Genomic DNA, 23,101 nt, shown 5'->3' on the forward strand with positions numbered 1-23,101 from the left:
CCATGCTTAATATATTGTCCAAAAGATTAGTAACTGAAGAATGGATATTGCACAGCTTAGAAGCTGAGCTAGAGAATAACTGAAAGATGCAAGACCATTTTATGTGAGCATAGGGAGAAATTTATGAACATTTAGTCAATATTTCTATATAGTTGAAATTGAAATTGAAATTGAAAACATTGAAATACATTGCATTTTCCTAAGAAAATAAGATTACTGCCTATGGAAGTTTATTACAACTAGATGAGGTTTTAGAGTAATGGGGTTTGAAGTAATATCCTCTTTCCCTTTTCCTCAATATTTAAAGAAAGCAATTCCTGTAGCAGTTACTTTGCAATGCATGTGTAAGTTGCTTTGATGTTTACCACAGGAAGAATATATGAAGACTCTAATCTGTGGGCATGTTTTGCAGGGTGGAATTAACACCAGTGTGCGTCATGGTGGGATATATGTGAAGTCAATTATTCCCAGGGGACCAGCAGATAAAGATGGACAAATAAAGATAGGTAACATGCCTGGCAATAAAACCCTGGGCTGCAGTGAGTTCTCTGTTAGTGTGGACAATGAAACACATTTGGGATTGGAGGTGCTACAACTGCAAAGTGTAAGATATGGTCCATCATTCCTCAGCCTGTCCCTGTACTACATGAAGGGATGCCACTGAAAAAATAGAAGCCTCACACCAACACTGTAGAGTTACAGTTCTGTGGCTGCCATCAGGCTAGTGACTCTGACATCATTGTTACTGTGCTAACCAGATGCTATCACTGCATTTACTTACAGAATACCCTGGAATGCTTTAGTTGCTGGTTATAGAGTGCTGTGCAGCAAGCAGTATTGCTTTCCTATGAATTAATATTAATTTGACACATGTAAGCAAGAAGAGCTATTGTAACGTGGGCAGCCTCAAGGTTTACACCCTCTGAACCTGAACATCAAAGCAACTGGATGTGCTTTTTTTTACCTCAGGTGATCGTCTGCTGGAAGTAGATGGCATCAGCCTCTGTGGCATCACCCACAAACAGGCTGTGGAACACCTGAAGAAATCTGGCCAGGTTTGTGCAAGAGCAGAGATCAATAAGACACACAGTACACTAAACTGGTATGAAGCACAGTAGCCAAGCTTGGCCAAAAGAACCATCCCTCCCTCTGCTCCAACCCTATTCCTCTAAACAGAAAAGGAAAAAAGGCTTAGGACTCACTTGTCCTGTGTAACTGGAACCTGTTTATCACTGTTTTAGATTGCCAGACTGGTTCTAGAAAGGGGAAACTACCAATTGGCAGAGCCTTGTCTGACTGCTAATGACAGAAAGGAGGACCAATGTGCAGTTGTTTCTGTGGCAACATCCCTCACAGATGGCACCAAGGACTGCTGCTTTTTGACAGATGGTAAGTGATAAAGAAGGAACTTAGGGTGACTTCCTACGATGTACAGGAAAGGAATGAATGAAAATAATCCTATGAAATTTCTTTGGGTTGGAAGAAAAACCATACACTGAATAGAATTATAATATTCAATATTAATGACATAATCAAAAATCAATTCTGAAAAATATATTTCTAATGTTCATACAGTTATAGTGGCTAGATATAGCTGAATTTACCCTAGTCATCACTACTGTATCTCTCAGCCTTTGTGAGACTGGGCTGGCAAGGGAACACACTGTCTGTACCCCACAGCATCCTCGGGCAGGAAGCAGCTGTGTGGAGGTGGCCAGGCTGTTACCCAGGGAGAGCCTCACCAGCACAGCTGCTGATGCTGTGACAGTGATGAAGCTGGAGGGAACTGGAGACTGTCACCACTTAATTTCTCAAAAGCACAAGATTTAGAGATCACTTACACAGAATTTACCCAACAAATAAATGCTGTATCATTAACTGAAGGTTGTCTCATAAGCACCAAATCTGAACCATACTTTTCCATGGGGCAGTTACTCCACTGGAATTCAGCTACAAGCATGGTGTTTGGGAAAGGCCTAAACTAACTACAGAAGAGTAAAATCTATGCAACACTTACAGAAGAATATCAGAAAAAGATAGCATGTGAATCTCTTTATGTTGGTACAAAAAGCTTTTCCCTTTATGGGCTGGTACCAGACTGTGAGCACGTGGTGGAATAGATTCCAGTTCTCCCTATTCTGACTGTGAGATTTCAAAGACTTACATAAGATAAAGGAACACCCAAACCTTCTTTTGACTTTATTATTAGTAGATCTACCTCTGCAGCACACAGGTAAAAAGTCTTTTGAGAGTATAGTTTATATTGGCTCCTCAGGGGGTACATATGCCATGGTTCCCACTTTTTTCCCAATCTCTGATTTGAGCAGATAACACATTTGAAGTGAAATTAACCAAGAATTCTGGAGGCCTTGGATTTAGTGTTCTGCAGATGGAAGGAGATGCTTGTGAACACCTTGGAGGAGCTATTGTCAGGATCAAAAGACTGTTTCCAGGGCAGCCAGCTGAAGAGAATGGAGAAATTGAAGTTGGAGATGTCATTTTAGCTGTGAATGGGAAACCTCTCAAAGGGCTCCTGTATCAGGTAGCAGGAAGTGTTATTATTGGGGCTCCATCTGGGTAACAGGTTAATAAAGACAATGCCTTTAAACTTAATTATCACCAGAGGGAGGCAGAATTTGCATACAATTAATCCAATTTCTGTGTAGGATTCTTCTCTAGAACTCCTACGTAGAATTTCCGTTCTAAATGAATTCTGACAGTGAATTTCGTCTGCTATTTAATTTCTAAGTTTCTACCATTAATGTATGAATTCTATTGTTAGATGCACACCAGTTGTTAATTAGTTGGAATCTTTGTTGCTTTTATGCATGATTGGAACAATTTTACCCTGTGGTCATTTGTGCTTTGTAACGTCACGCTAAATATAATGCCCCAGATTCAAATTTCTACCAAGATTGGTAAGTCCTGTGTAAGTTTTTAACCTGGAATGAGAAATTCTATATTCAATCAAGCAATTAAATGGTAATGGCCTACATGTGGATTTATTTTTCTTCATTGGAATATGGCAGTTTGGGGAGTTATGCTGAAATAATTGACCAAAGATGTTACTGCCACACACGGTTTGAATGAATTTTCCTGAAAATTCTGATTTCTTCAAGAAAAGAAAATTAATTAACCTAAACCTATTGTGCCTGATGGCGAAGCGCAAGTTTATAAATAGAACTGAATTTACATTAGATACATATTCACCTATAAACTATGGTCCATTTGTATGACAATCCTTCAGTGGTGAATGTTGGCCCTCATACCTCTGGTATGAGAGAAATATAGCATTCACTATGAAAATTTTCTCCATCTCAGTTGGTAAAATGACATGTAAGATTTACTCTGTCCCATCAGAAATATAACATTCCTTCTTTCTGTTTAGGATGTCCTGCACTTGTTAAGAGGAGCTCCTCGAGAAGTTACACTGCTACTTTGCAGACCACCAAAAGGTGTTCTTCCAGAAATAGAGCCGATTGCCCTGGTAAGGCAAAGCTTCTGACAGAAACTTGCTTCTGTAAACCTGCAAAGACACTACTACATTTTCTATCCAGTCTTGAACAAGGCAACTTTCCCTTTTCTCCAAGGCCCTCAATTCCATTTCTTTCCTGGTTTCAACTCAGCCTGTAAAGTTCAATTTATAGTTTCTTAGCAACCAAAATAATACAAATCTGGCAGACATTAAACATATTTATCCTAGTTAAGTTGCTGTACTATCATTGGAGTGAAACAGCACGTACCCAAGCAGGTCTTCTAGTGGGGCTTCTAAAAATGCTCTACCAGATCCTCAGCCAGAAACTACAGATATTCTAAAATGCAGCTATTTTAACTCCCCAAAGAGAGAAGAAAATAAAGAACTTTTCCTATCCAGACTATCTCTTAATGAAGTTATTATAATAACTAATAGTTATAATAATAGCTAATAGCTATAATAATAACTAATAAGTTTCAACTGGTTATTCAGGTTCTTATTGATAGTTAGCAGAATCTGCAGGAGGAAAACCAAAACACAAACAAACAAAAAATACCCCCAAACCATAGACACTGCAGAGACTAAAATGTAACCATTAGATGTGCTAGCATTATTACTCCTGCTTCTTGAAGACACCTCATGGACAGTACTCTTATAAGGAAAATGCATTAGCACTACTCTTGCTCCATTCAGAATGGCCCACTGATGGTTGCCATCCCACTAGGATTTATAGCACCCACAGGCAGACAGAAATGACAGTCAGAACCATCTCCAGATAGGAAACTGACTCCTGCTGCTCTGCTACAGTGTGCCCTTGGCTGATTTCTACGGTCACTCACATGGGAGTCAAGTCTGGAAACTCCTTCCATGGAATGAAGAGAATATAGACACAACATTGAGGCATGATATGAACAGATACATTAAAAAAGAACCTCTAGCAAATAATTCATTAGGAAAAGTGACCTGGTGGAGTAGTTTTGATTGGAATTCTTGTAGAATGTGAAAAGTAAGCATTAAGAAAAAATAATTATTTGCTTAGAGAGTACCTTCTATTTTTTCTCCTTCCTCCCAGCTACCATTTGGTATTTTCCCATTCAGAAGCTCGTTAATATTGCCTTTTCAAAATATTTTGCTCTTGAAGGAAAATGATGGGAGATTATAAAGGAGTTACACTAACCTTTCTGTTTTTTTAATAGACTCCAGCACCATCTCCAATTAAGGACTTTGTGGCAGAAATGCCAGGCAGCACAGGGGCAGGAAACAGCATGGATCAATCTACCAGTGATGGAGGTAGCACCTCTCCAGACCTCGAAGACTGCTTTGATTCTCCAGTGGGAGAAGATTTCAGTGAGCCTCCTGAGGATGACAGCTCAGCTTACGAAGAGCAGGAAGCTGAGTTTCAAGAGAAACCCATACAGAAACTCCCAACTTCCAGAGAAAGTTTCTATAAGCATCTTTGGAAGATTCATCAAGAAGCTTCCAGTTCTGAAGTCTTCCACTCTCTAGAGGAGGAAGTGAAGCAGAACTGCTACTCACCATGTGAGTTTGGGCAGGCCAAAAGGTAGGGAATACCAAAATCTGTCCTCCAGCCTTTCCTTTGACTCTTAGGACTTTGAAAGGTAATTGCTTAGGTTTAAGTACAGGACTCTCTGCTTCTAATCACTCCTGATTACTGAAGATTTTGTTTTATTATCTGATTCTGACTCACCTAATCTGCTTTCCCTATTTACTCTCATATTATTAGAATTTTGCATAAGTCTGCATTGAGAGTTCTGCACCACTGTAATCATTTATGCTGCTCAGCTGAAGGTGGTTGCCATTTGAAATCAGTGGAAAGATACCTGTTCACCTCAACAGGAAACAAATACTTTTATTGATTATATGATCTTTTGCTTTCATTTGTTTTCAGAGTTGACTTAAATAGGCACCAAATTTTTTTCTTATTGTGCGATCTCTTAATTTCAGATTTTTTCATAGGAAATAAAAACACCTCAGAAGAGAAACTGTGATGAAGGAGGGGAAAAAAGGGTTATTTTATGTTTTCTGTCCTTCAGAAGCCAATAGAACCCCTGAACCAGAGGAATTATACAATAAAATACAGTGCAAATGGACTCAGTCTCCTTTCACACTCCTTTGGATATATCAGACACTATCAGAAGACAATTCATTCCATTTTCATCATCCTTCCCAGTGCAAAAAAGTATAAATTATCAGAACAGAAAGGATTGATACAAAGACAAATTGAAAGTCTTGTACAGGTCTTTAACTTACAGCTTTAGTAATTTTATTGAGAATCTAATTTCTATTTCCCCATACAGTCAGTTGAAATGATTTTGTTACTTTTGACTCTCATCAAGCACAGCCCCAGACAGTTGTCTCTGGGGAGGGACAGCACTACCTGGCACTGCAAGCCCAGTGGGATCAGAGGGGCAGCTCATAATTTTAGCTTCTCTTTGTCAAGTGCAGAAGCTTCACTCAATTCATGAATGAAGCTCCTGCTTAATTTTCTGCTTCTGTACTTCTGAGAGTAAAATCAGCAGAAATATGTCTGCAGCAAACATATTTGCCAAGAGATAATACAGATTCAATGAAACAAAGTTTATTGTGGGAAAATACCAATTCCAAGAAAAATTTTGGATTCTTTCCAAAAAGGAAGTTCTGAAATAAATGTTTTTGTTTGATACATTTTCAGTATCATATAGTATCAGCTTTTGCATTTTTAAAAGGAAGCCAGAGAAGTTTAGGATGCCATGCATTTTAAACAATATTTTAAATATAATCTCAATTTAAATTCTTCCAGCTAAAACCACACAAAATCCCCAGAAGGAAATAGGCATTAATAAAGGACTTCCTTTTGATTAATGAAGAAATTTCTCCAGATTACTCAAAATATTTCATACAAATGTATCAATTTTCTGATAAGAATTTTACAGAGATCTTCTGTGATTTCATACAGGACATGGAATTTATTTTAATTTTAGTTGTCTATGTTTGCTTAGGAGACAATGGACAGTTCACTTCTATCAAAGAGCAAACATCCTGGCTGACATAGATGTGAATTTGCCATTTTAGGTGTTTTTAAAATGAATGAATGTTTAGCAATATTTCAATAAGGATTGATATGAAGAAAACATACTTTAAAAAAAAAAGTGTTTCTAGCATTTTTATGAGCTTTAATGGTAAATTTTTGGGAGACGATGCCAGAGATGTCTACTCAGGCTCATGAAGGACAACAGCCAAAACTATTAAACACAGCATTTGTGATTACAGTTTGGGCTCGAACATCAAAAGTGCTGAATATTTTGTTTGCAATATAGTGGAACAGAATCAATAATAATTTTAATTCAATTAATTTAGTAAGTCCATTGGTGGTTTTCAGACAACTCATATGCTTCAAGTTAAGCATAAGAATAAAGGCAAGCTTATAAAGAGGCGTATGGACTTCTTTTTAAAAAGAAACAGGAACCACTTCATATTTCATGTTTCTGGTCAGTGCCCAGTTACCCAGGAATGACCTGTAGAAGCCAGAGATGTGGCTGGCATTCCTTTTCCCAGAAAATCGCTAACATAAAAATTGTAGGGGTATTTTAATGTCCATACTGCTTACCAGAAAAGTTAATTAATTTGTTTACGGAAGATTAAATAATTAATGGTCTGGGCTTTGTACAATTATTCTTTTTGAGAAGCAATCAAAGTACTAATTAATGCCTTAAAAAAATTAAGAGTGCAAGATTTTGCAAAGGTAAATAACAGAAGCTTTTTAATCTTTCAAGCAGCTTTGCAAAATATTGATTACTTATTTGCTTTTGTACTACCATTGGAGGAGTTAGACAGCAATTCAGTACCATAACTAGTAATTCAGTTAAAATGAAAATAAGGTAATGCATAAATAGTAGACTTTTCAGTGGCCATCTAATAAAGCATATGGAGGAAAACCCCAGCACTGCACTCTTTTTATTTTCCAGCCACGTATTTAATAAGAGTCATGATGACCTATTGAACACAAAATGTATGCCTGAAACTCTCTCTCTAACCCCTATTGATGAAGAGTATCTCACTGTCAGCTCAATGTCTGTGACCTCCCTTCCACGAGGGGGAAGCTCCAAGACAGTCTCTGCGACCCCACAGCCACGTGTTTGTGGTCCCTCATCACCATCCCTGCCTGCCAGAGAGACACATGACAGTGACAATGAATGGGAAGACTTGGAGGAACCAGAGGAAGAGAAGGAAGAAAATGAAGAGTGCATTCAGGTATGTGATGGGCACCAAATTACCAACTGGTAGAATACAAGGGAAAAGAAACAATTTTAAGAATGTTTCAGTCTTAAACATTAATTTTAACCCATTTTCTATGCTATTTTCACATGGATTTTTTTCTTTTTTTACTTTTCTGAATATCCACAATCTTCAAATAAAGCAGACCTTCCACTATGCCCAGCTCTCCAGAATTCTTAACCATTTGCCTTAAGGCTATTTCTTTTTTCTTGACATCTTACTATTTCTCCAACTTTCCAAAATTCTGCATTATTATTTTCAGTATACAAAGGCCTAAAAGCTGTCTAGTAGCTTCTAAAATTAATTGGAGTCAGCTACTTGGATTTTTTCTGCCATGTTTCAAGGCCATGCAGAAAATCACTTTGTTACAGTGATATTGCTGTAATGTCCTGATAAGAAGTATGATTCTTGTGCTAATTACTATTCAAAATATAAGGCTCAGTCCTGCCAAATGCTGAACATCTTGCATTCCTATGACACTAATGAGCTCTGAATTCCTACTAATTTGAGAGCACTATGGACAAAATTTAGCTCCAGGCATTTCCTTCAGTGGGGCAGCAACAGCAGTAACAACAGTGATCCCTGCACCCTGCTATCACAATGCTTGTCAGCTCAGAGGCCTCCAAGCCTTTCTTTACACATTCCAAATGCCTAATCCCAGGACCTGGTGGCATTCTCTGCTTTACTAGGCCCTATAAGTCAATCAACATGAACCTCCACAATTCTGGGATATGGCAGAACACCTTTTACATACTCTTGTACCATCTGAGGATCTGATTCCTACCCGCATATAAAAATTATGGAATATGTTACTGAAGCAACAGAAAAGCCTACATCAAAAAAACTGTGCTTGTTTTAACAGGAAATGGAGATCTTTGTGACTTTGACAAAGTCAGAGAACAATGGTTATGGATTCTCTGTAGTTCTTAACAAAATCGACACTTGCCTGTATGTTGATGAAATCTTGAATGATCCTGCCCTTTCTGATGGAAGATTGAGAAGGGGAGACAGAATCATTATGGTACAGTAATTTTTTGAGTTTATGCAGAGGAGAAAATATTTACAGATAAATGTCATCATTGGCATTCTTTGTTTAGTATCACCCATTTATCACATATTTAGGTATGTAAATAAATAATATAATAAATCTAATTCTGCTGACCTCAGTTGGATAAATCTCAGGCTGAATAGATTGTATGATGAGGCAAATAAAATGAATCTAGGAGCATTCAAGACAAGTGAGACATTAAATGCCTTCCCAATGAAATTATATAAACTGAATTAATGTAATAAGGTGATACGTGACACACAAAGGATGCAGGAATTGTGTCCTTTGTAATGTAATAACAAAACCTTTTTTCAGCCTGGTTCATGTTCAATTTTTTGCATAAGACCTTCTCCCTTGTTTTTTGCAACAAGATCTTGAGTTTCAATGGGAAAAAAGCTGTTTTTATTAAAGCTCTGCATTCAGAAAAATAAAAGTTCAAAAAAGAAATATTATTGCAATCTTAATTGTTAAATGTATTGACATTAAATATCACAGCAAAGAAATAAAAAGGAATTGAAAACTAATTTAAGTTCATATGCAAAATTCAGAGTAGAGGAAGAAGTAAACGATGATCAATGAGATGTATGACATGATTTTACTGGTTTATCATTTAGGTGAATGGAATTGATGTCACATCTTTGCCATGCAATGAAGTCCTGACTTTACTGCAAAGCTCTCCTCCAGATCTGCACCTTGTGGTTGGCCGTGCCGACAGTGACCCACGTCCCTCAGTTAGGCCAGAGGACATTCCTGAAATTACTCTCACAAAGGGTGCTGATGGACAGCTAGGTGTGTACTAAATTCTGTATTTGCTATTTTGGACAGGAATGACAGCATGAGATAATCATAGGAATGACAGGACAATCATAAGCAAACGTGCTCTTGGATCAGTACAATCCAAACTGACCTTGACACCTTTATGCTCTTCATCATCACCCATGACCAAGGAATGAGAGCTTTTTGTGGGCAACATCTAAGAGGGAAGACTAATATCTCTTTTTAGACTAATGAAGGTATCTGGAAAAATGATCTTTGCATTATCACCCCATTAACTGAAGTTTCTGGCAGATTTCCAGTACCATATTTTTATGTTACTTATATACATAAGTTTTGGATGGTTGGATAACAATGTCTACTACCTGCAGAGACACATAAAGATCTATTTGGAGGGAAAGAAAAAAATTGAAGAAAAGGTAAAGTTTAAGAAGGATGAGCCATAGGTTGAGACTACAGTTTGCTATTCAAAAAATCTCCACTTGAATCCTTGATTCACCACAGACACAAGGCTTTATCTACAAACAATACAAACGATAAAAGAAATCCCCACAATGTGAGTATCTTGATATTTCTGTAGCATGTTATGAGTACTGCACACAGATAAAACTGTAGCCTCAGGAAGCAGTATGGCTATATGTGCTCATGTACAGCATCCTGTTTCCAGGTAGGAACTAGTTATTTCAGAGATTCTTTGAGTGTAGTTTGCACTGTGTAGGTCCCTCCTCAGCTGTTGTAGGCCTTTCCCATGGCACTCTGGAGACTGCAAGGCATTTAAATGTGCAGGTAATGAGGGAGCTGCTGCTATGCAGCTCAGTGTCCTATTGCAATGACTATTGAACATCAGGGGAAATAAAGCGCTAGAACAGCACTGAAACACAGAGATGGACACCACCATTTACGTTTTTCCATACTTTTTTAACATCTAATGGCATTTCACTCTTTCAGTCAAGCTTATAAATCCCATTTTACTGGGGGAAGACTGTAATTTATAATGTCAGTGATTTCTTCAGCCTATCTTTCAGTGACTCACATTTATTCCACTTTCAGTCACTGACAGTGAAATTCTAAACACACTGCCACAAAAGATGCTTTCTCTGCATTATTCTAGGCTTGAAGCTGACAGGAGGAGCTGGAAGCACATTACAAGGTATTTATGTGCTAGACATAGTGCCTGGCTCTCCTGCCAGTGTGGAAGGCAGTTTGCAGCCACGAGATCAGATTGTTTACATCTGTGGACTGTGCACTGAGGGCATTAGCCTGGATGATGCAGTGAGAGTGTGTGAAGCTGCCACCCAGAATGTTCAAATCAAAGCCACAAGGTAAATCTGAGCATACCTCATCCTCATGCTGAAGCAGGTTTCTAAATTTTACATCAACAAGTCAAACCACACAAAACTAAAAAATGCTTTATCTCAAAGGTCTGAATGTTGCAACCTGATAAATAACATTCATAAGACATCTTAACTCCTTGTACTTAAAACTGACACTGCAAGTACAAGTAGACTCACACAAGACAAATGAGAACTCTTCAAATTTCATCATCCAAAACCAAATGTGAAGCCTTTAACTGAGGCTGATCATCATTTTCATATGTCTTGTTCTCTAGGGAAAATCTTTGTATTTCCATCACTAGTGTGAACTTTCCCTTTATAGTCTCAGATTCACAACTACAAGGAAGAAACTATTTCTGATCAGAAATTCTGAGATAATTCCAACAGAAAAAAAACATTTTAGAAAGGTACTAAAAATGCAGCATTTAACCTGCAGCATGACCAGAAAGTCTTTCCAGACCTGAACAATAATTGGCTGTAAAGGATTTTTCTCATCAGTTCATGGCTGCACTTTTGATTCATTGTGTTGCACAGTCTGATATCACACCAGCTCAGGTCCTGGACTGATGCAGAAATAGCTTCCAAAGATCCCAGAGGAACAGTAAAATATTAACTCAAAGCATGTGAGTAACTGAGTTATGTAACCAGAGCCTGTGACAGAATGGCTGTCACAGCTGCCTTAACATAGTTCACACTTCTATTACTGTTTTATTAACTTGTGCTTACCTAACAGAAGAAGAAACTGCTGCCTCCTTATACATCTTGCTCTACAGCAAGTTAGTAGCAGCACCTCCTGATTGTCAGAATTTACAAACTAAGGAGCTAAACAGAAATAGGGTAAAAAAACTTACAAAAGAGCATTCCCACTTTATACAGGGGGTAACCAAAGCTGAATTTGGTTTTTTCCCCAACACATTTCAATAAAATGTTTCACTACAGTCAAATATTTTCATATATCGATATCAATTCTCTTTAGAAAAGTACCACTAACAAAATTGTAGAAGGACAACTACAATTTAGATAATTGCATTTCTAAAAATAATTTTCATATGTGCTTTACAAAGCATACAGCGCTTAATGGCTCATATATTTCACTTTTTCTGCCCCCAGAAATGGCAATCCAGTGGTTCCTATAGAGCAGGAAAATAGTAAGTAAGGCTAACGTTTTTGGGTTTTAGTTCAAAACTTGCTGATTTTGAAAAAAAAGCATAAGGTATTGATTAATTGCATTTAAAACTTATTAACAATTTGTAATTTGCCATTCAGTATTTCTGTTATGGCCATTTTAAGAGTCTGATGAAAATTTGGTAGCTGTTTAAAGATACAAATAAAATGTATAGTTTTCTGTAAAAAAAGTAATTTATTACATCTTCAGTTTCTTTTTCTTTAAATTTGTTATTAAATAGGAATTTTATGTGGTCATATTTCAAGATCTGTTTTGACTGAAACTATTCTATAAGAAGTTTTCCAGCACTTCTTGAGCCACTATTTAATATGAGCCACTACTTCATCATCTAGACCACCTTTTTATACTGTTATTAATGAAGTAGATAAATTCAGCAGGCAGCACTAATATCTGTTAGTTAAAATAAAAGCATTCCTATAAGGGGACATATTTAATACTTTAACTGATACAAAACTTCAGCAATCATCTGAGCCACAAAGATTTGACCAGAATTGCTCCAGCAGCCTAAGGAGTCTGAGCAAGCACAGGCTGCACCTGCACCCTCAGGTGGAAGGGAAGGATTCACATCCAGGTCAGCACATACAAAGGGTGTTAGTTATGCAAGTAATACTTTCAAATGCACTTTTGGCTGCAGCATTAAGTCAGACCTAACCCCAGTTTCATTTACCTGACTGGATATCTCAGTGGTTTTTGAGGTTTTTTAAAATCATGCAAACATGACTACAAAAAGTAATTCTGGACCACAATTATTCACATGCCTACATTGATCTGAATACTGGCATATGGTTACCTGAAGAACTTTTTCCAAGTCAAGTTAGTGACAGATTTCCTTAGACATGTAGCCATGTGTCTGTTTCTATAAACTGAAGCAATTTTCTACAAGATATGGATAAAGTTATGTGTACCCTCAGTTAACACAATAGAACTAAAGCACAGGAAATGTGTAGCCTGGTAAGACTTTGCTTACACAGCCTGGTGTGAGCTTTGCAGATTCCAAAATTTCTCAAGACACCTTCAAATAGGTAATGAGACCTGCTCCACCTCTGATAGCATTATGAATGCTGTACTGACACAGTTACCTGCCTCTCCTATAAAACAAGATGTGTAAGGTCCTGCACATGGGTCAGAGCAATCCCAAACATAAACACTTGGGCAGAGAACAGACTGAGAGCAGCCCTGAGAAGGACTTGAGGGTGTTGGTTGATGAAAAGCTAAACATGACTGAGCAATGTGCAATCACAGCCCAGAAATCGTAACCTGGGCTGTACCAAAGGCAGTGTGGCCATCAGGTTGAGGGAGGGGACTGTGTCCCACTAGTCTGTGAGACCCCCCCTGGAGTGCTGCATGCAGCTCTGCAGTCCCCAGCATAAGAAGCACATGGACCTGTTGGAACAATTTAAAGGGGAGGCCATAAAGATGGTCAGAGGGCTGGAGCACCTGAGCACAGGGCTCTCCTGTGAAGACAGGCAGGGAGAGTTGGAGTTGTTCAGCCTGGACAAGAGAGGATGCTGGGGAGACCTTACAGCTCCTTCCAGTTCCTAAAGGGGTACTGCAGAGGGACTTTGACAAAGGCATGTAGTGATAAGACAAGGGGGAATAGCATCAAACTGAAAGAGGACAGGTTTAGATTAGATAGTAGGGAGAAATTCTTTACTGTGATGGTGGTGTGACACTGGATCAGGTTGCTCAGAGAAGTTGTGGACACCTCACCCTTGAAAATCTTCAGGTCCAGGCTGGATGAGGCTTTCAGCAACCTGGTCTAGTGAAAGGTGTCCCTGCTCATGGTAGAGGGTGGAAACTAGATGATTTTTAAGGTCCTTTTAAACCCAAACTGCTCTATGATTCTATGATTCTTCCATTTTATAGGCGCATTAAAAAACCTATACTAATTTTGCATTTGGTGTTCCATTTGCTATCATCACTCATAGATTTATTGATAAATCCGTAATAATTTGTTATTAAGAAAGCAAGCCTTCATTTTTATAGGTTTAGTTACAAGGACACATACTAAAATTGCAATTGCAAAAGGTAGCTTTTTTAAACTACAGGGCATTAATTATTTTCAATAATTCACACATTAAGAGTACTTTGTGGAAGACAGCTAAGATCAGAATATGATAAAGCAAAACCACAAAACTGGGGGAACTGATAGAGGTGGGAGTGTTCCTTCATCTGCCTGATCATTGCCACATGTCTAGAGTGACTCAGTCTGGTCTCTGATTGTTGTTACAATTTTTAAAATAACAATGGCTAAGATGCAGCAGCTCTGCAATTCATGACTGAAATGTTTATATCTCTGTGCAAATTGGCAAACTTCATAATGCAGTGGTCTCACACTGCTTCGTATAGCATAAATATTGGATATTGATGCTTTGTTTAATAACCTAAGCACAGAGTTTGCATTCCGTGGGTACATGAAGTTTAGCAGGAGGCCTGTCAGAGCAAACATATGTGTTTGTTTTTAGGGCCACCAGCTGAAACAGAGAAAGCCAATATTTCTTTGTCAAATGAAAACCTGAACTCCCAGGAACAGCATCTGCTGCATCAACATGGTAAGGAACTTTGCATTTTTCAATTAGGATTAGTAAAATTGTGTTCTTTGAAAGAAAAGTAAGTTTATAGGTGATAATAGCATCACCTGGGAAAGATTACTCTTCATAAAAAATCCTGCCTCCCTCAGAGTTTCAGAGAACATTTATACATTACTGCTCTCCATCTGGTGTCTCTGTAGGATGCAGTTCTTAAAGCTTGTTTTGGAACCTGCTCACGGGGAGGTAAAAAGGTCACAGTGATTCACATTTCAGGAGTTTTAGGCCACATAAACCCGAGGGATTTATTTTGTATTTCACATATAAAATAAAAAATGTTTTATTATGTCTCTGAATGAGATTTTGAGTGTTATACTGTAGAGTATTTTACCAGGACAACTATCTAAAAATTGTTGTTGCTTTTTCACAGAGAAGCATTTGGAGGAAACAAACTGTGATGATCAGCAGAACACTCCCGATTCTCCAGAATGTAAAGTAAGTGACACTCTGAGGTGTGAGGTGGTTCATCAAGTGAAGTGAGCTATATGGAGAGAGGTTTTTTCAATACTGGTATTGAATGCATTTTCTTCCTCTCTCTGAAAATGTGAATATAATGCACTTGGAGAGTGTCCTGTAAGTGTTGAATTGTATTCAGCATTCACACAGTAGAATGCACTGGGCACTTCCTGGGGACAGACTCTTCTGTTGCTGTCTTTCAATGCTTAGAAAGAAGGCAGCAAAGGAAAAAGACACAGAATGTCACAGCATGGGATTCTGAGGAAAGTATGTGCAATTGTTAAACATTTTCCACAACAATCTTTGAAAACTGAGATTAATATGTTTCATTCTGCAATTTTCAAATAGACATTTGAAAATAGAGTAAAATTAGCCCAATCTTTGCAGTACTATGCAGCACTGATATAGACCAATATGGTTTGAATTTGGCAGGAGTAATGCATTTTTCAAGTTATTTATTATTTATTATCAATTCCTGAATACACAGGAATGTTGTTGTTTGGGGAAGAAAAGTTATTTCCATGCTCAGATACAATGCTTGAAAATTCTTACAAGCGCAAACATCACTTCTGTTGGCGCAAAGACATGGAAAGTAACTTTAATTTAAATGATCCAAATTGGGAGTGGTATTTCATGTCAATAGATATAGATTAAGTATTTTTCTCTTTATTGTGTAAAAAAGCTGTTTCTTGTTAAAATTAGAGCTCCAACCTGGCAAAAAATTTCAAACAATTTCCTAATTTTTTATTATGTCATCACTATTTCACTATTACTGCTTCTTCTGCATGATTTAATCCATGATGGTTTATCTGTTCAATCTGCAAAAATAATTCACAAGCCTGATACTTGTGGCATTGGAACTAGTCATGCTGCAAGTCATAAACATTTCTAGCTTGCTGCTATTTCTGACATAGTACTTGCCCCTAAAAAAGCAGCTGATTTTAAAAGCAAATGAAGTGCTAAAGTAAAAGAGATGGAAATGTTGGGATTACAAGATTAAGATCTAAATTAGAAAAGAATAAGAGAATAAACTATGTACTGCATTACTGTCATGCTGGAGGTAAGAATGCCTTATTTGTCAATTGAGGTGATTTATCTGATATATTATAAAAGGATTACAGAAGTACACATTTCTTTGCTCTTAAGGGGTTATTTTCCCCAGCAGCAATTATTAAACAGAGTATGAAAATAAGTATGTACTATTTTTATTCTGATACATACATGCAGCTCTTATCTTGATTCCTGAAAGCTCTGTAAATCTATTCAAGAGTAGAGCAGGATACATCCCATAATCCACATCAGACAGTGAGGACTGTGGGAATAATGGGAATCTTGAGTAATAAAAATGCCAACAAAATACAGCCCAGAATAAATGCCACTTTAGACTGCATCCTTGTCTATTGTAGGACTTCATTATTAAGATTGAGCTGGAAAAAGCAGAAAATGGAAGCCTGGGATTTGCACTGGTAGGTGGAAAAAATGGCAGGGCTATCCTAATAAAAGCCATCAGCCCGGACAGCAGTGCAGACCTGGATGGGAGACTTCAAGTTGGTGACATCTTACTGAAGGTAATGTTTGTTCTCCATTGCTTTGGCTCACATTTTCTCTACTTTACAATGAGCATCTGTCCGATACCAAGTGGAGCAGGTTGGAAATCTGATGCTGCTTTGCACAGTAACATGCAGGAGGTGCTGTCCCTTGGCTCCTGGTGGTCCCAGGGCTGTCCTGGGGCCCCTGTGTCTTCCCTGGAGTTCAGCCTCCTGTGGGACTGGGCCTCCCCAGAGCTGGACACCCCAGCAGAGGCAGACCCAGAATCACAGAGCAAGCAGCCAAGTGCACCTACTCCTGACTGTAACTGTGCCTAGTGAGGATTCCAGAGAAACTTCAGGGAAACCAGAGGTAACTGGCCAGGCATGCAGGTCACAGCTAACCAGGAGACTACTGGGAAGAACCTGTCACGTTAGGTATTATCAAGACAAACAAAAAGCACTGGAATTAGGGATTTTCAGTCTTTATTTAAAATCTTACTATCCTAGCCACTCTGTCACCTTTTAATATAAGTAATCCTTTTTGTTAGACCAAATTACTTTTTCTTCTCCCTCCGTGAGTTTCAAAATTGTTTGACTTTCTGGCTTTCATTTACTTCCATCTCTCTTTCATCTTCTCAATGAAGAATGGGGGAAAGCCCACTTACTATCTCAGACTATAATTCTGTGGTGTCCTGCTGGCAATCATGGCATAAAGATAAAGAAGTGAAGGATCAAGTGAGTCAGGAAAGAATGAGAATTCTCTCCCACAAATGGGAGAAGATGATGACACATGAAGTTCAAAGAAGTTATATGAAGATTTCCCAGTGCTAGGGCTTTGTGTTACAGGAATGTGGAAATACACATCAATATATTTTTCAGGTGAATGAGACCTTTGTGTCTGGTCTGCCACGCCAAACAGTCACAGATCTGCTGCGCAAGGCGCAAGGCACCGTTCAACTCACTGTCTGCCGAAGCCTGGCTTTGCACTGGGCCTATTCAGGCAACCAGAGCAACAGAGCTCCCACTCCAAACACAAAGGCAGAGCCTGGTAAGCACCCACATCCACTCATCATATGACAGAAGTGGGAATATGGCTGCCTGAATTCAACTTTGGTCTTAGCGAAACAAGTCAGTTTTACAGTCAGTCCTGTCTCATAGCTGTAGGTATAAACACATTCTTCACCCGGATTTGCAGCTCTGGCTAAAATGCTCAAGACATAGGACCACAGGGAAGAAATGCCCAAGTGTGATTTTTAAATCTAGGAACAAAGCTGTAAGACCCTCAAAGACGCTTTAACTCAGTTTAAGTTTTTAAGTCATGAATGTTGGTCTGATTTTACCCCATTTTATGCAACTCATTGATGAAATCACAGCCTGGTTTTGGCTCAGTTGCTAAAATACTTCTCCCACAAACTTCACATCCCACCACTCCTACTTATCTCCTGGAAGCACCACACCTCCTGTTCTGTCTGGCAGACAGATCCTCTCTCTTCTGTGGTGTTCATGCTCAAACCCAGAAGCCTCTGCTCCCAGGTCTATTGTTATTCATTTGAGAGCAAACCCATCTTGCAAAGGGCAGTACTTACAAGCATGACTAACTCTATGGAAGAACTTTGTGCTCCATGCTCTGCTCTACTGAATACTCAAAAATTAATTACTAATTAAAGCTGGGAATGGAAGCAAGGACATAAAACTGCCAATAGATTACATAGTTATAGTCCTCAAATTTCCATTTCTTTAAATACTGAAACATTCCCTATAATGTGGAGAAACCTAAGTGGGAAGGATATAGAATTCTTCCTTCTGGCCTGCTGGTTATTGAAGGCTTTGTTTCAAGCATTCATAGTCACGACACTGCCATTGCCATTCTCTTCTTACATGATATCAGTGAACAACATAGTTTCTGGGAAGTTTAAATTCTTTTCCTGAGGAACACAATGGTATTATAGAAGTAATGGCAGCAAAGTTAATCCATGGTATTTTTCCCTTTGCACTGTGAAGGATGAGCTGGGTTAGGGAGAGCAGATTTAAATTGTTTCATGGTTTTTTATAGTTGCTGTTGATACAGGGCTTTACTTCAGTGTATCTTCTGGCAGTCTGAATTATGCTGGCTTCTTTGGTGGTGACATATGGCATTTGTGCTCTATTAACCCTCCCAGGCATTCACAAGAGGGATGTTCCATGCCAGTTTAAGACACTGTTTCTCAGTGCCCCATCTGAGGTCAAAGTCCTTTGGTCTAAACAGCAGAGAAGAAATGGACCTTTATTTTCATGCATTTGATTTTTTTGTTTTCTGGTATTCAGCAAGTGGTGGGGAAAGCCTGCAAGCTCAGCCTGTTTTCAGTTTCAAGCAAGAAGGCTCCAACCAAATGTGCAACAAGGTAAAATCAGAGTTTTCAGAAGTTATCAGGCAATGTACTCATGTTTGTTTACAACATGAGTTTGCTGCAATGTGGGCAAGAACCACACCTTCTCGATGAAAAAAAAATGTTTAATGTGAGGGAAGTGTGCCGCCACGACTGGAGCTGCTGACATTTGAGTCAGTCAGGATTCCACTGAGACAAGAGCATATGATAAGTAGAATACATATGCAAAAAGGGTGGAGGGAAGAAAGGCTGATATGCAAGTCTTGTTCTGATTCTTTATAATACTGAAATGAATAATTTATTAATTTTATCATCCTTTCAGTACTTCTAAACCATGTACATTAAAAGATTTCTATCCAGCTATCTCCACTACGATTCAATATTCAAATGCATCTAAATTTCTTCAAACATGGCTATGATTTTGAATCTTAGTAAATCCTGCAAGACATTCCACATTAAATTTCAGAGCATCTATTATTTATAAATTTAAAACTGTAAAACTCCTCAGTAAATGTGAAAAAATTAGGTCTTCTTATCCTTCAGAAAACAAATGAAAAACCCAAACCCTGATTCAAGTAATGTAATTGAACCAGAAAAAGAAAAATGGTAATTTGAACTAAAATTTAAATAATTATTTATCAAGTGTTACAGCTGAGAAGAAGCTGCTTTCATATACTAATAGCAGATATCCTGCATTATTATTTCAATGCAGGACCTAGTTATTACTCTTTAGGATGGATAAACAGCCACCAGTACTATTGCTTCTATTGCATATGGAGGATCATCATCTGCCTTCTCTGTTAGCTGAGTGCTTCTTCAGCACAGCAGCTGCACCCTGCTCCTACCATTAGCATTGTTGTGTCTAAGATAAAAAAGGAAATTATTACCAACAGCTCCATCTCAGATGCTGGTGCTTCCTGCTGCCAAGAATTGGGAGAAGAAGAATGTGACTCATGATTCCTGTGATTGCATTTTCTTTCTCAGATCAGAGAGGATACAACCAACCTTTCAAAGTCAGTCATGCATGCTGAGATGTAGAGGTGGCTCTGGACTGTGCTATTGCTCAGAAACTTACAAATGCATCTGATAAGGCTTTTTACTCCGAGTAGTTACTCCAATACACACTTTTGTCTGAAAGTGGAAACTATTTTATTTTCCCTTTCCTTCTTAAGCAAAGGACATGTTTCTGCCAGAAATAAGAGTGTTGATGAAAGTAACTACATTCTTGATGTTTCTGTGTACTGATTTTTCACAGCTTTTTCTTATTTGAAATATGCAGGATGCAGAAAGAACAGACAAATCTCCTCTGCAAGGTCAGCTGGCTGGACAAGACTATAAGGACCTCGTCAGTAGCGTTTCAGACAAGTAAGTCTTTCAAATGAAGTAAAACTATTAAAATAAATAGTATGGATAAATTATTTGTATATTTCCAGCTCTGTCCTAGTGTGGTATGAAAACGACAGAACACGGGTCTAATGGAATGCAGCTCCACCTTGAGGAAGAGCTGCTAAACAGCTTCCACACAACTACTAAGACAAGAGAATTGAAGCTTACAGGTGTAAGGCCTAACAATGGAAAAATATCCTACATGAAAATACTCACTAGCTGTGAGAAACCTTACTTCCATTCATTTTTGAGCAGCTTTTTATTCAGAGTATGCTCTTACCTCTGAAAAAACCAACAACAATTGCATACTGAAAACAGTATTTTTAGTAGCTATATTTGCAAACAATACGCCAGACAAAATGCTACTACAGCCCCTTGAACTTACGATCTTCAGAGTTCTGACTAATTCTTGTAAAGAGCTGCTCAATAAAGTTAAAAATAAGCACAAGTAGATTAAACACAAAATCTTTGTATGGTTCAGATTATCAAAGCTTCTGCCACTTCAACTGACATTGTTTTGCAGGTCACAGAAATGTGCAGAATGTGAAAGTTGCAGAAGAGAAAATCAACAGTCTGAATCAGGCAGCTGGAGCAATGAAGATGATGTTATGCCCCACAGGATTCCTGTTCTACCTAGAAGTAATCATGCAAAAACTTCTCTTGTTTCTACAACAGTATAGCCCAGCATCTCCATAGATGTACACTGAGAACAACACTAGTCCCTTGTACACAAGCTAAGGATTTGCTCTTTCAGTCTAAAAGGCCAGAGCACTCAAGACGCAATTTTTACGACTGATGCATAGATAGGCCATCCAAACTTTTGTAACTCTCAAAGGAGAGTTGAGAGTTATATCATGAGGTCTCTCCTCTCTCCCTGACTGTTCCCATACAACTTCGCAAAATAAGTAAATAAACACTTAAAAATGCAGAACAAAGGGTCAAATTGTCTCTCAAGACTTTTTCCTCAGAATCACTGAATTTCACCCCTCATGACAATTTCATTAAAATCTCTAGAACTGATGTGCTTAAGCATGTACTGAAGCACTTTCACAGCTCAGGTGCCAAAGCCCCTCTGACACCTGGAAGAGTTTACAGAAAGAATCTGCCTAATTGTTCCTTTATGAAAATTAAGCTCCTTCTGCTCCAAATGAGAATAATTTGTGAAAGTAATCATACTGAAGATGCTGCAGTATCTCAAAGATTCTGTGAAATACAGATTGCTCTCTCTCTCCTTGCTTCTTCTCACCCAGTGGAAGCAATGAGTTGCTGATGGCTCTTATTAGAAGTAAAACACAGGTAACTCCCTCACACTGACAAGCCTTGCTGGCCAACAAACAGAACATTATAAACAATCTATCATCTACTACCTGCTCAGAGTTTGGGGTTTTTCAATTCCCCTTGATCTGGAAGGAGAGGTGTGTGGGAAATAATGTGCTCTGTTTGGAGTGGGGATCTGTCTTCAACTTGATAATAGGAGCCTCTTTGAGGGTTAGAGACTGGAATACAGGCAGAATATGTCTTAAAAGCTCAGCCAAAGTGGGGGCAAGCTGTAGCCCAGACATAAACACAGCAAGCACAACTCTATTGGAACAGAAATTAATTAAGAGTAGTGATGATACATTACAGGAGGAGAGCAGAGCATTGCTTGTCTTCATCCTGCAACAAACCCCTGGGACACATCATCAGCTTTTCTTTGAGACAGCTGGTATGTTATCCTTTGCAAACAGCAGCCTATGACTAAAAAACCCAAATTCCATAATTCCTCTACCTCAAACCATTATTTTTTACATAACAAGCTACTGTTTTTACTCAACATGGGAACAAAAGTTTTTCTATCACTCCAGTAGAGTAGTGATATTTTTTCAGATGCAATGTTTATCCATTTTCCTAATCTGTCAAGTACTGGACCAGAACACACATTTCAGGATGAGCTAAGTAGTAAAACTGAATCCTGACTTTGGAGCATCAAAGACAGTTCATATATTGCTCTTGAAGGGCAGTATGAGTTAAGATGAGAAGAAAAATATATTTGCTTAATTTAGGAAGGAAGAATTTGCCATGATTATTCCTAGCAGTGGAGTGTGGCAATACTAATTGGCATGGAAATGTTGGAAATGCAAAGATAATTCTCTGTAAAGATGTGGCCAGTCTCCTATACCAGTATAAACTAGCATTAAAGTCTCCAATTCTGCAAGAACAGTTTATTTAGAACAGACTGTATTTAGAAACTGTGTGGGGAAATAACTTGCAATAGTTGGACCTGCTTCCAAATAACATGAAATATGGTGCTAGTTGTATCCATGATGTTGACTTATTCTTCTTTCTGCTGTGAACATAAGTAAGTTGAAAATATTTTCTTCCATTTTCTCATATTTCACTTCCACAATATAAACAGTAAAATATATATACACACTGTAGCTCCCTAGTTTTTAAAGCCAAGATTCTGCACTATGAACAATAATAATTAAAAGCTTCTTGCTTTTTTGTTATTTCTTTTGAGTTTTTGTTTGCTTTTTTTTTTTGATACATAGACAGAACCTTTGCTTCTGGAGATGAACTGACTCAGTTAATTAACTTGAAACCATCACAGAGTGGAGTAGATCCAAGGACTGGCATAACAGGTCTTATTCAAGGACTTCAGCTGCAGATTGAGAATCAAGAGGTGCTAAAGGAGTTTATGGTAA

General features: G+C 38.2%; 2 protein-coding genes across 2 annotated transcripts in view; one reads left to right on the forward strand and one right to left on the reverse strand.

Moving 5' to 3' along the window:
- The window catches only part of MAPK8 (mitogen-activated protein kinase 8), a 116,058-nt gene that overhangs the window by 78,443 nt on the left and 14,514 nt on the right, over window positions 1–23,101 (reverse strand). The window lies entirely within an intron of this gene.
- Window positions 1–23,101, forward strand: part of FRMPD2 (FERM and PDZ domain containing 2) — a 54,550-nt gene that overhangs the window by 26,060 nt on the left and 5,389 nt on the right. The window contains exons 18-33 of the mRNA XM_054276552.1: window positions 413–506; window positions 970–1,055; window positions 3,389–3,487; window positions 4,672–5,036; window positions 7,441–7,726; window positions 8,613–8,771; window positions 9,413–9,587; window positions 10,684–10,894; window positions 12,017–12,054; window positions 14,558–14,644; window positions 15,051–15,115; window positions 16,543–16,704; window positions 17,545–17,713; window positions 18,970–19,046; window positions 20,311–20,396; window positions 22,953–23,097. Coding sequence (XP_054132527.1) covers window positions 413–506; window positions 970–1,055; window positions 3,389–3,487; window positions 4,672–5,036; window positions 7,441–7,726; window positions 8,613–8,771; window positions 9,413–9,587; window positions 10,684–10,894; window positions 12,017–12,054; window positions 14,558–14,644; window positions 15,051–15,115; window positions 16,543–16,704; window positions 17,545–17,713; window positions 18,970–19,046; window positions 20,311–20,396; window positions 22,953–23,097 — 2,304 coding nt within the window. The remainder of the gene's footprint in view (window positions 1–412; window positions 507–969; window positions 1,056–3,388; window positions 3,488–4,671; window positions 5,037–7,440; window positions 7,727–8,612; window positions 8,772–9,412; window positions 9,588–10,683; window positions 10,895–12,016; window positions 12,055–14,557; window positions 14,645–15,050; window positions 15,116–16,542; window positions 16,705–17,544; window positions 17,714–18,969; window positions 19,047–20,310; window positions 20,397–22,952; window positions 23,098–23,101) is intronic.

The sequence above is a fragment of the Melozone crissalis genome, unplaced genomic scaffold, assembly GCF_028551555.1.
Source record: "Melozone crissalis strain CALT ecotype California unplaced genomic scaffold, PUWL_Pcris_2 ptg000019l_1, whole genome shotgun sequence".
Taxonomy (NCBI): Eukaryota; Metazoa; Chordata; class Aves; order Passeriformes; family Passerellidae; genus Melozone; species Melozone crissalis.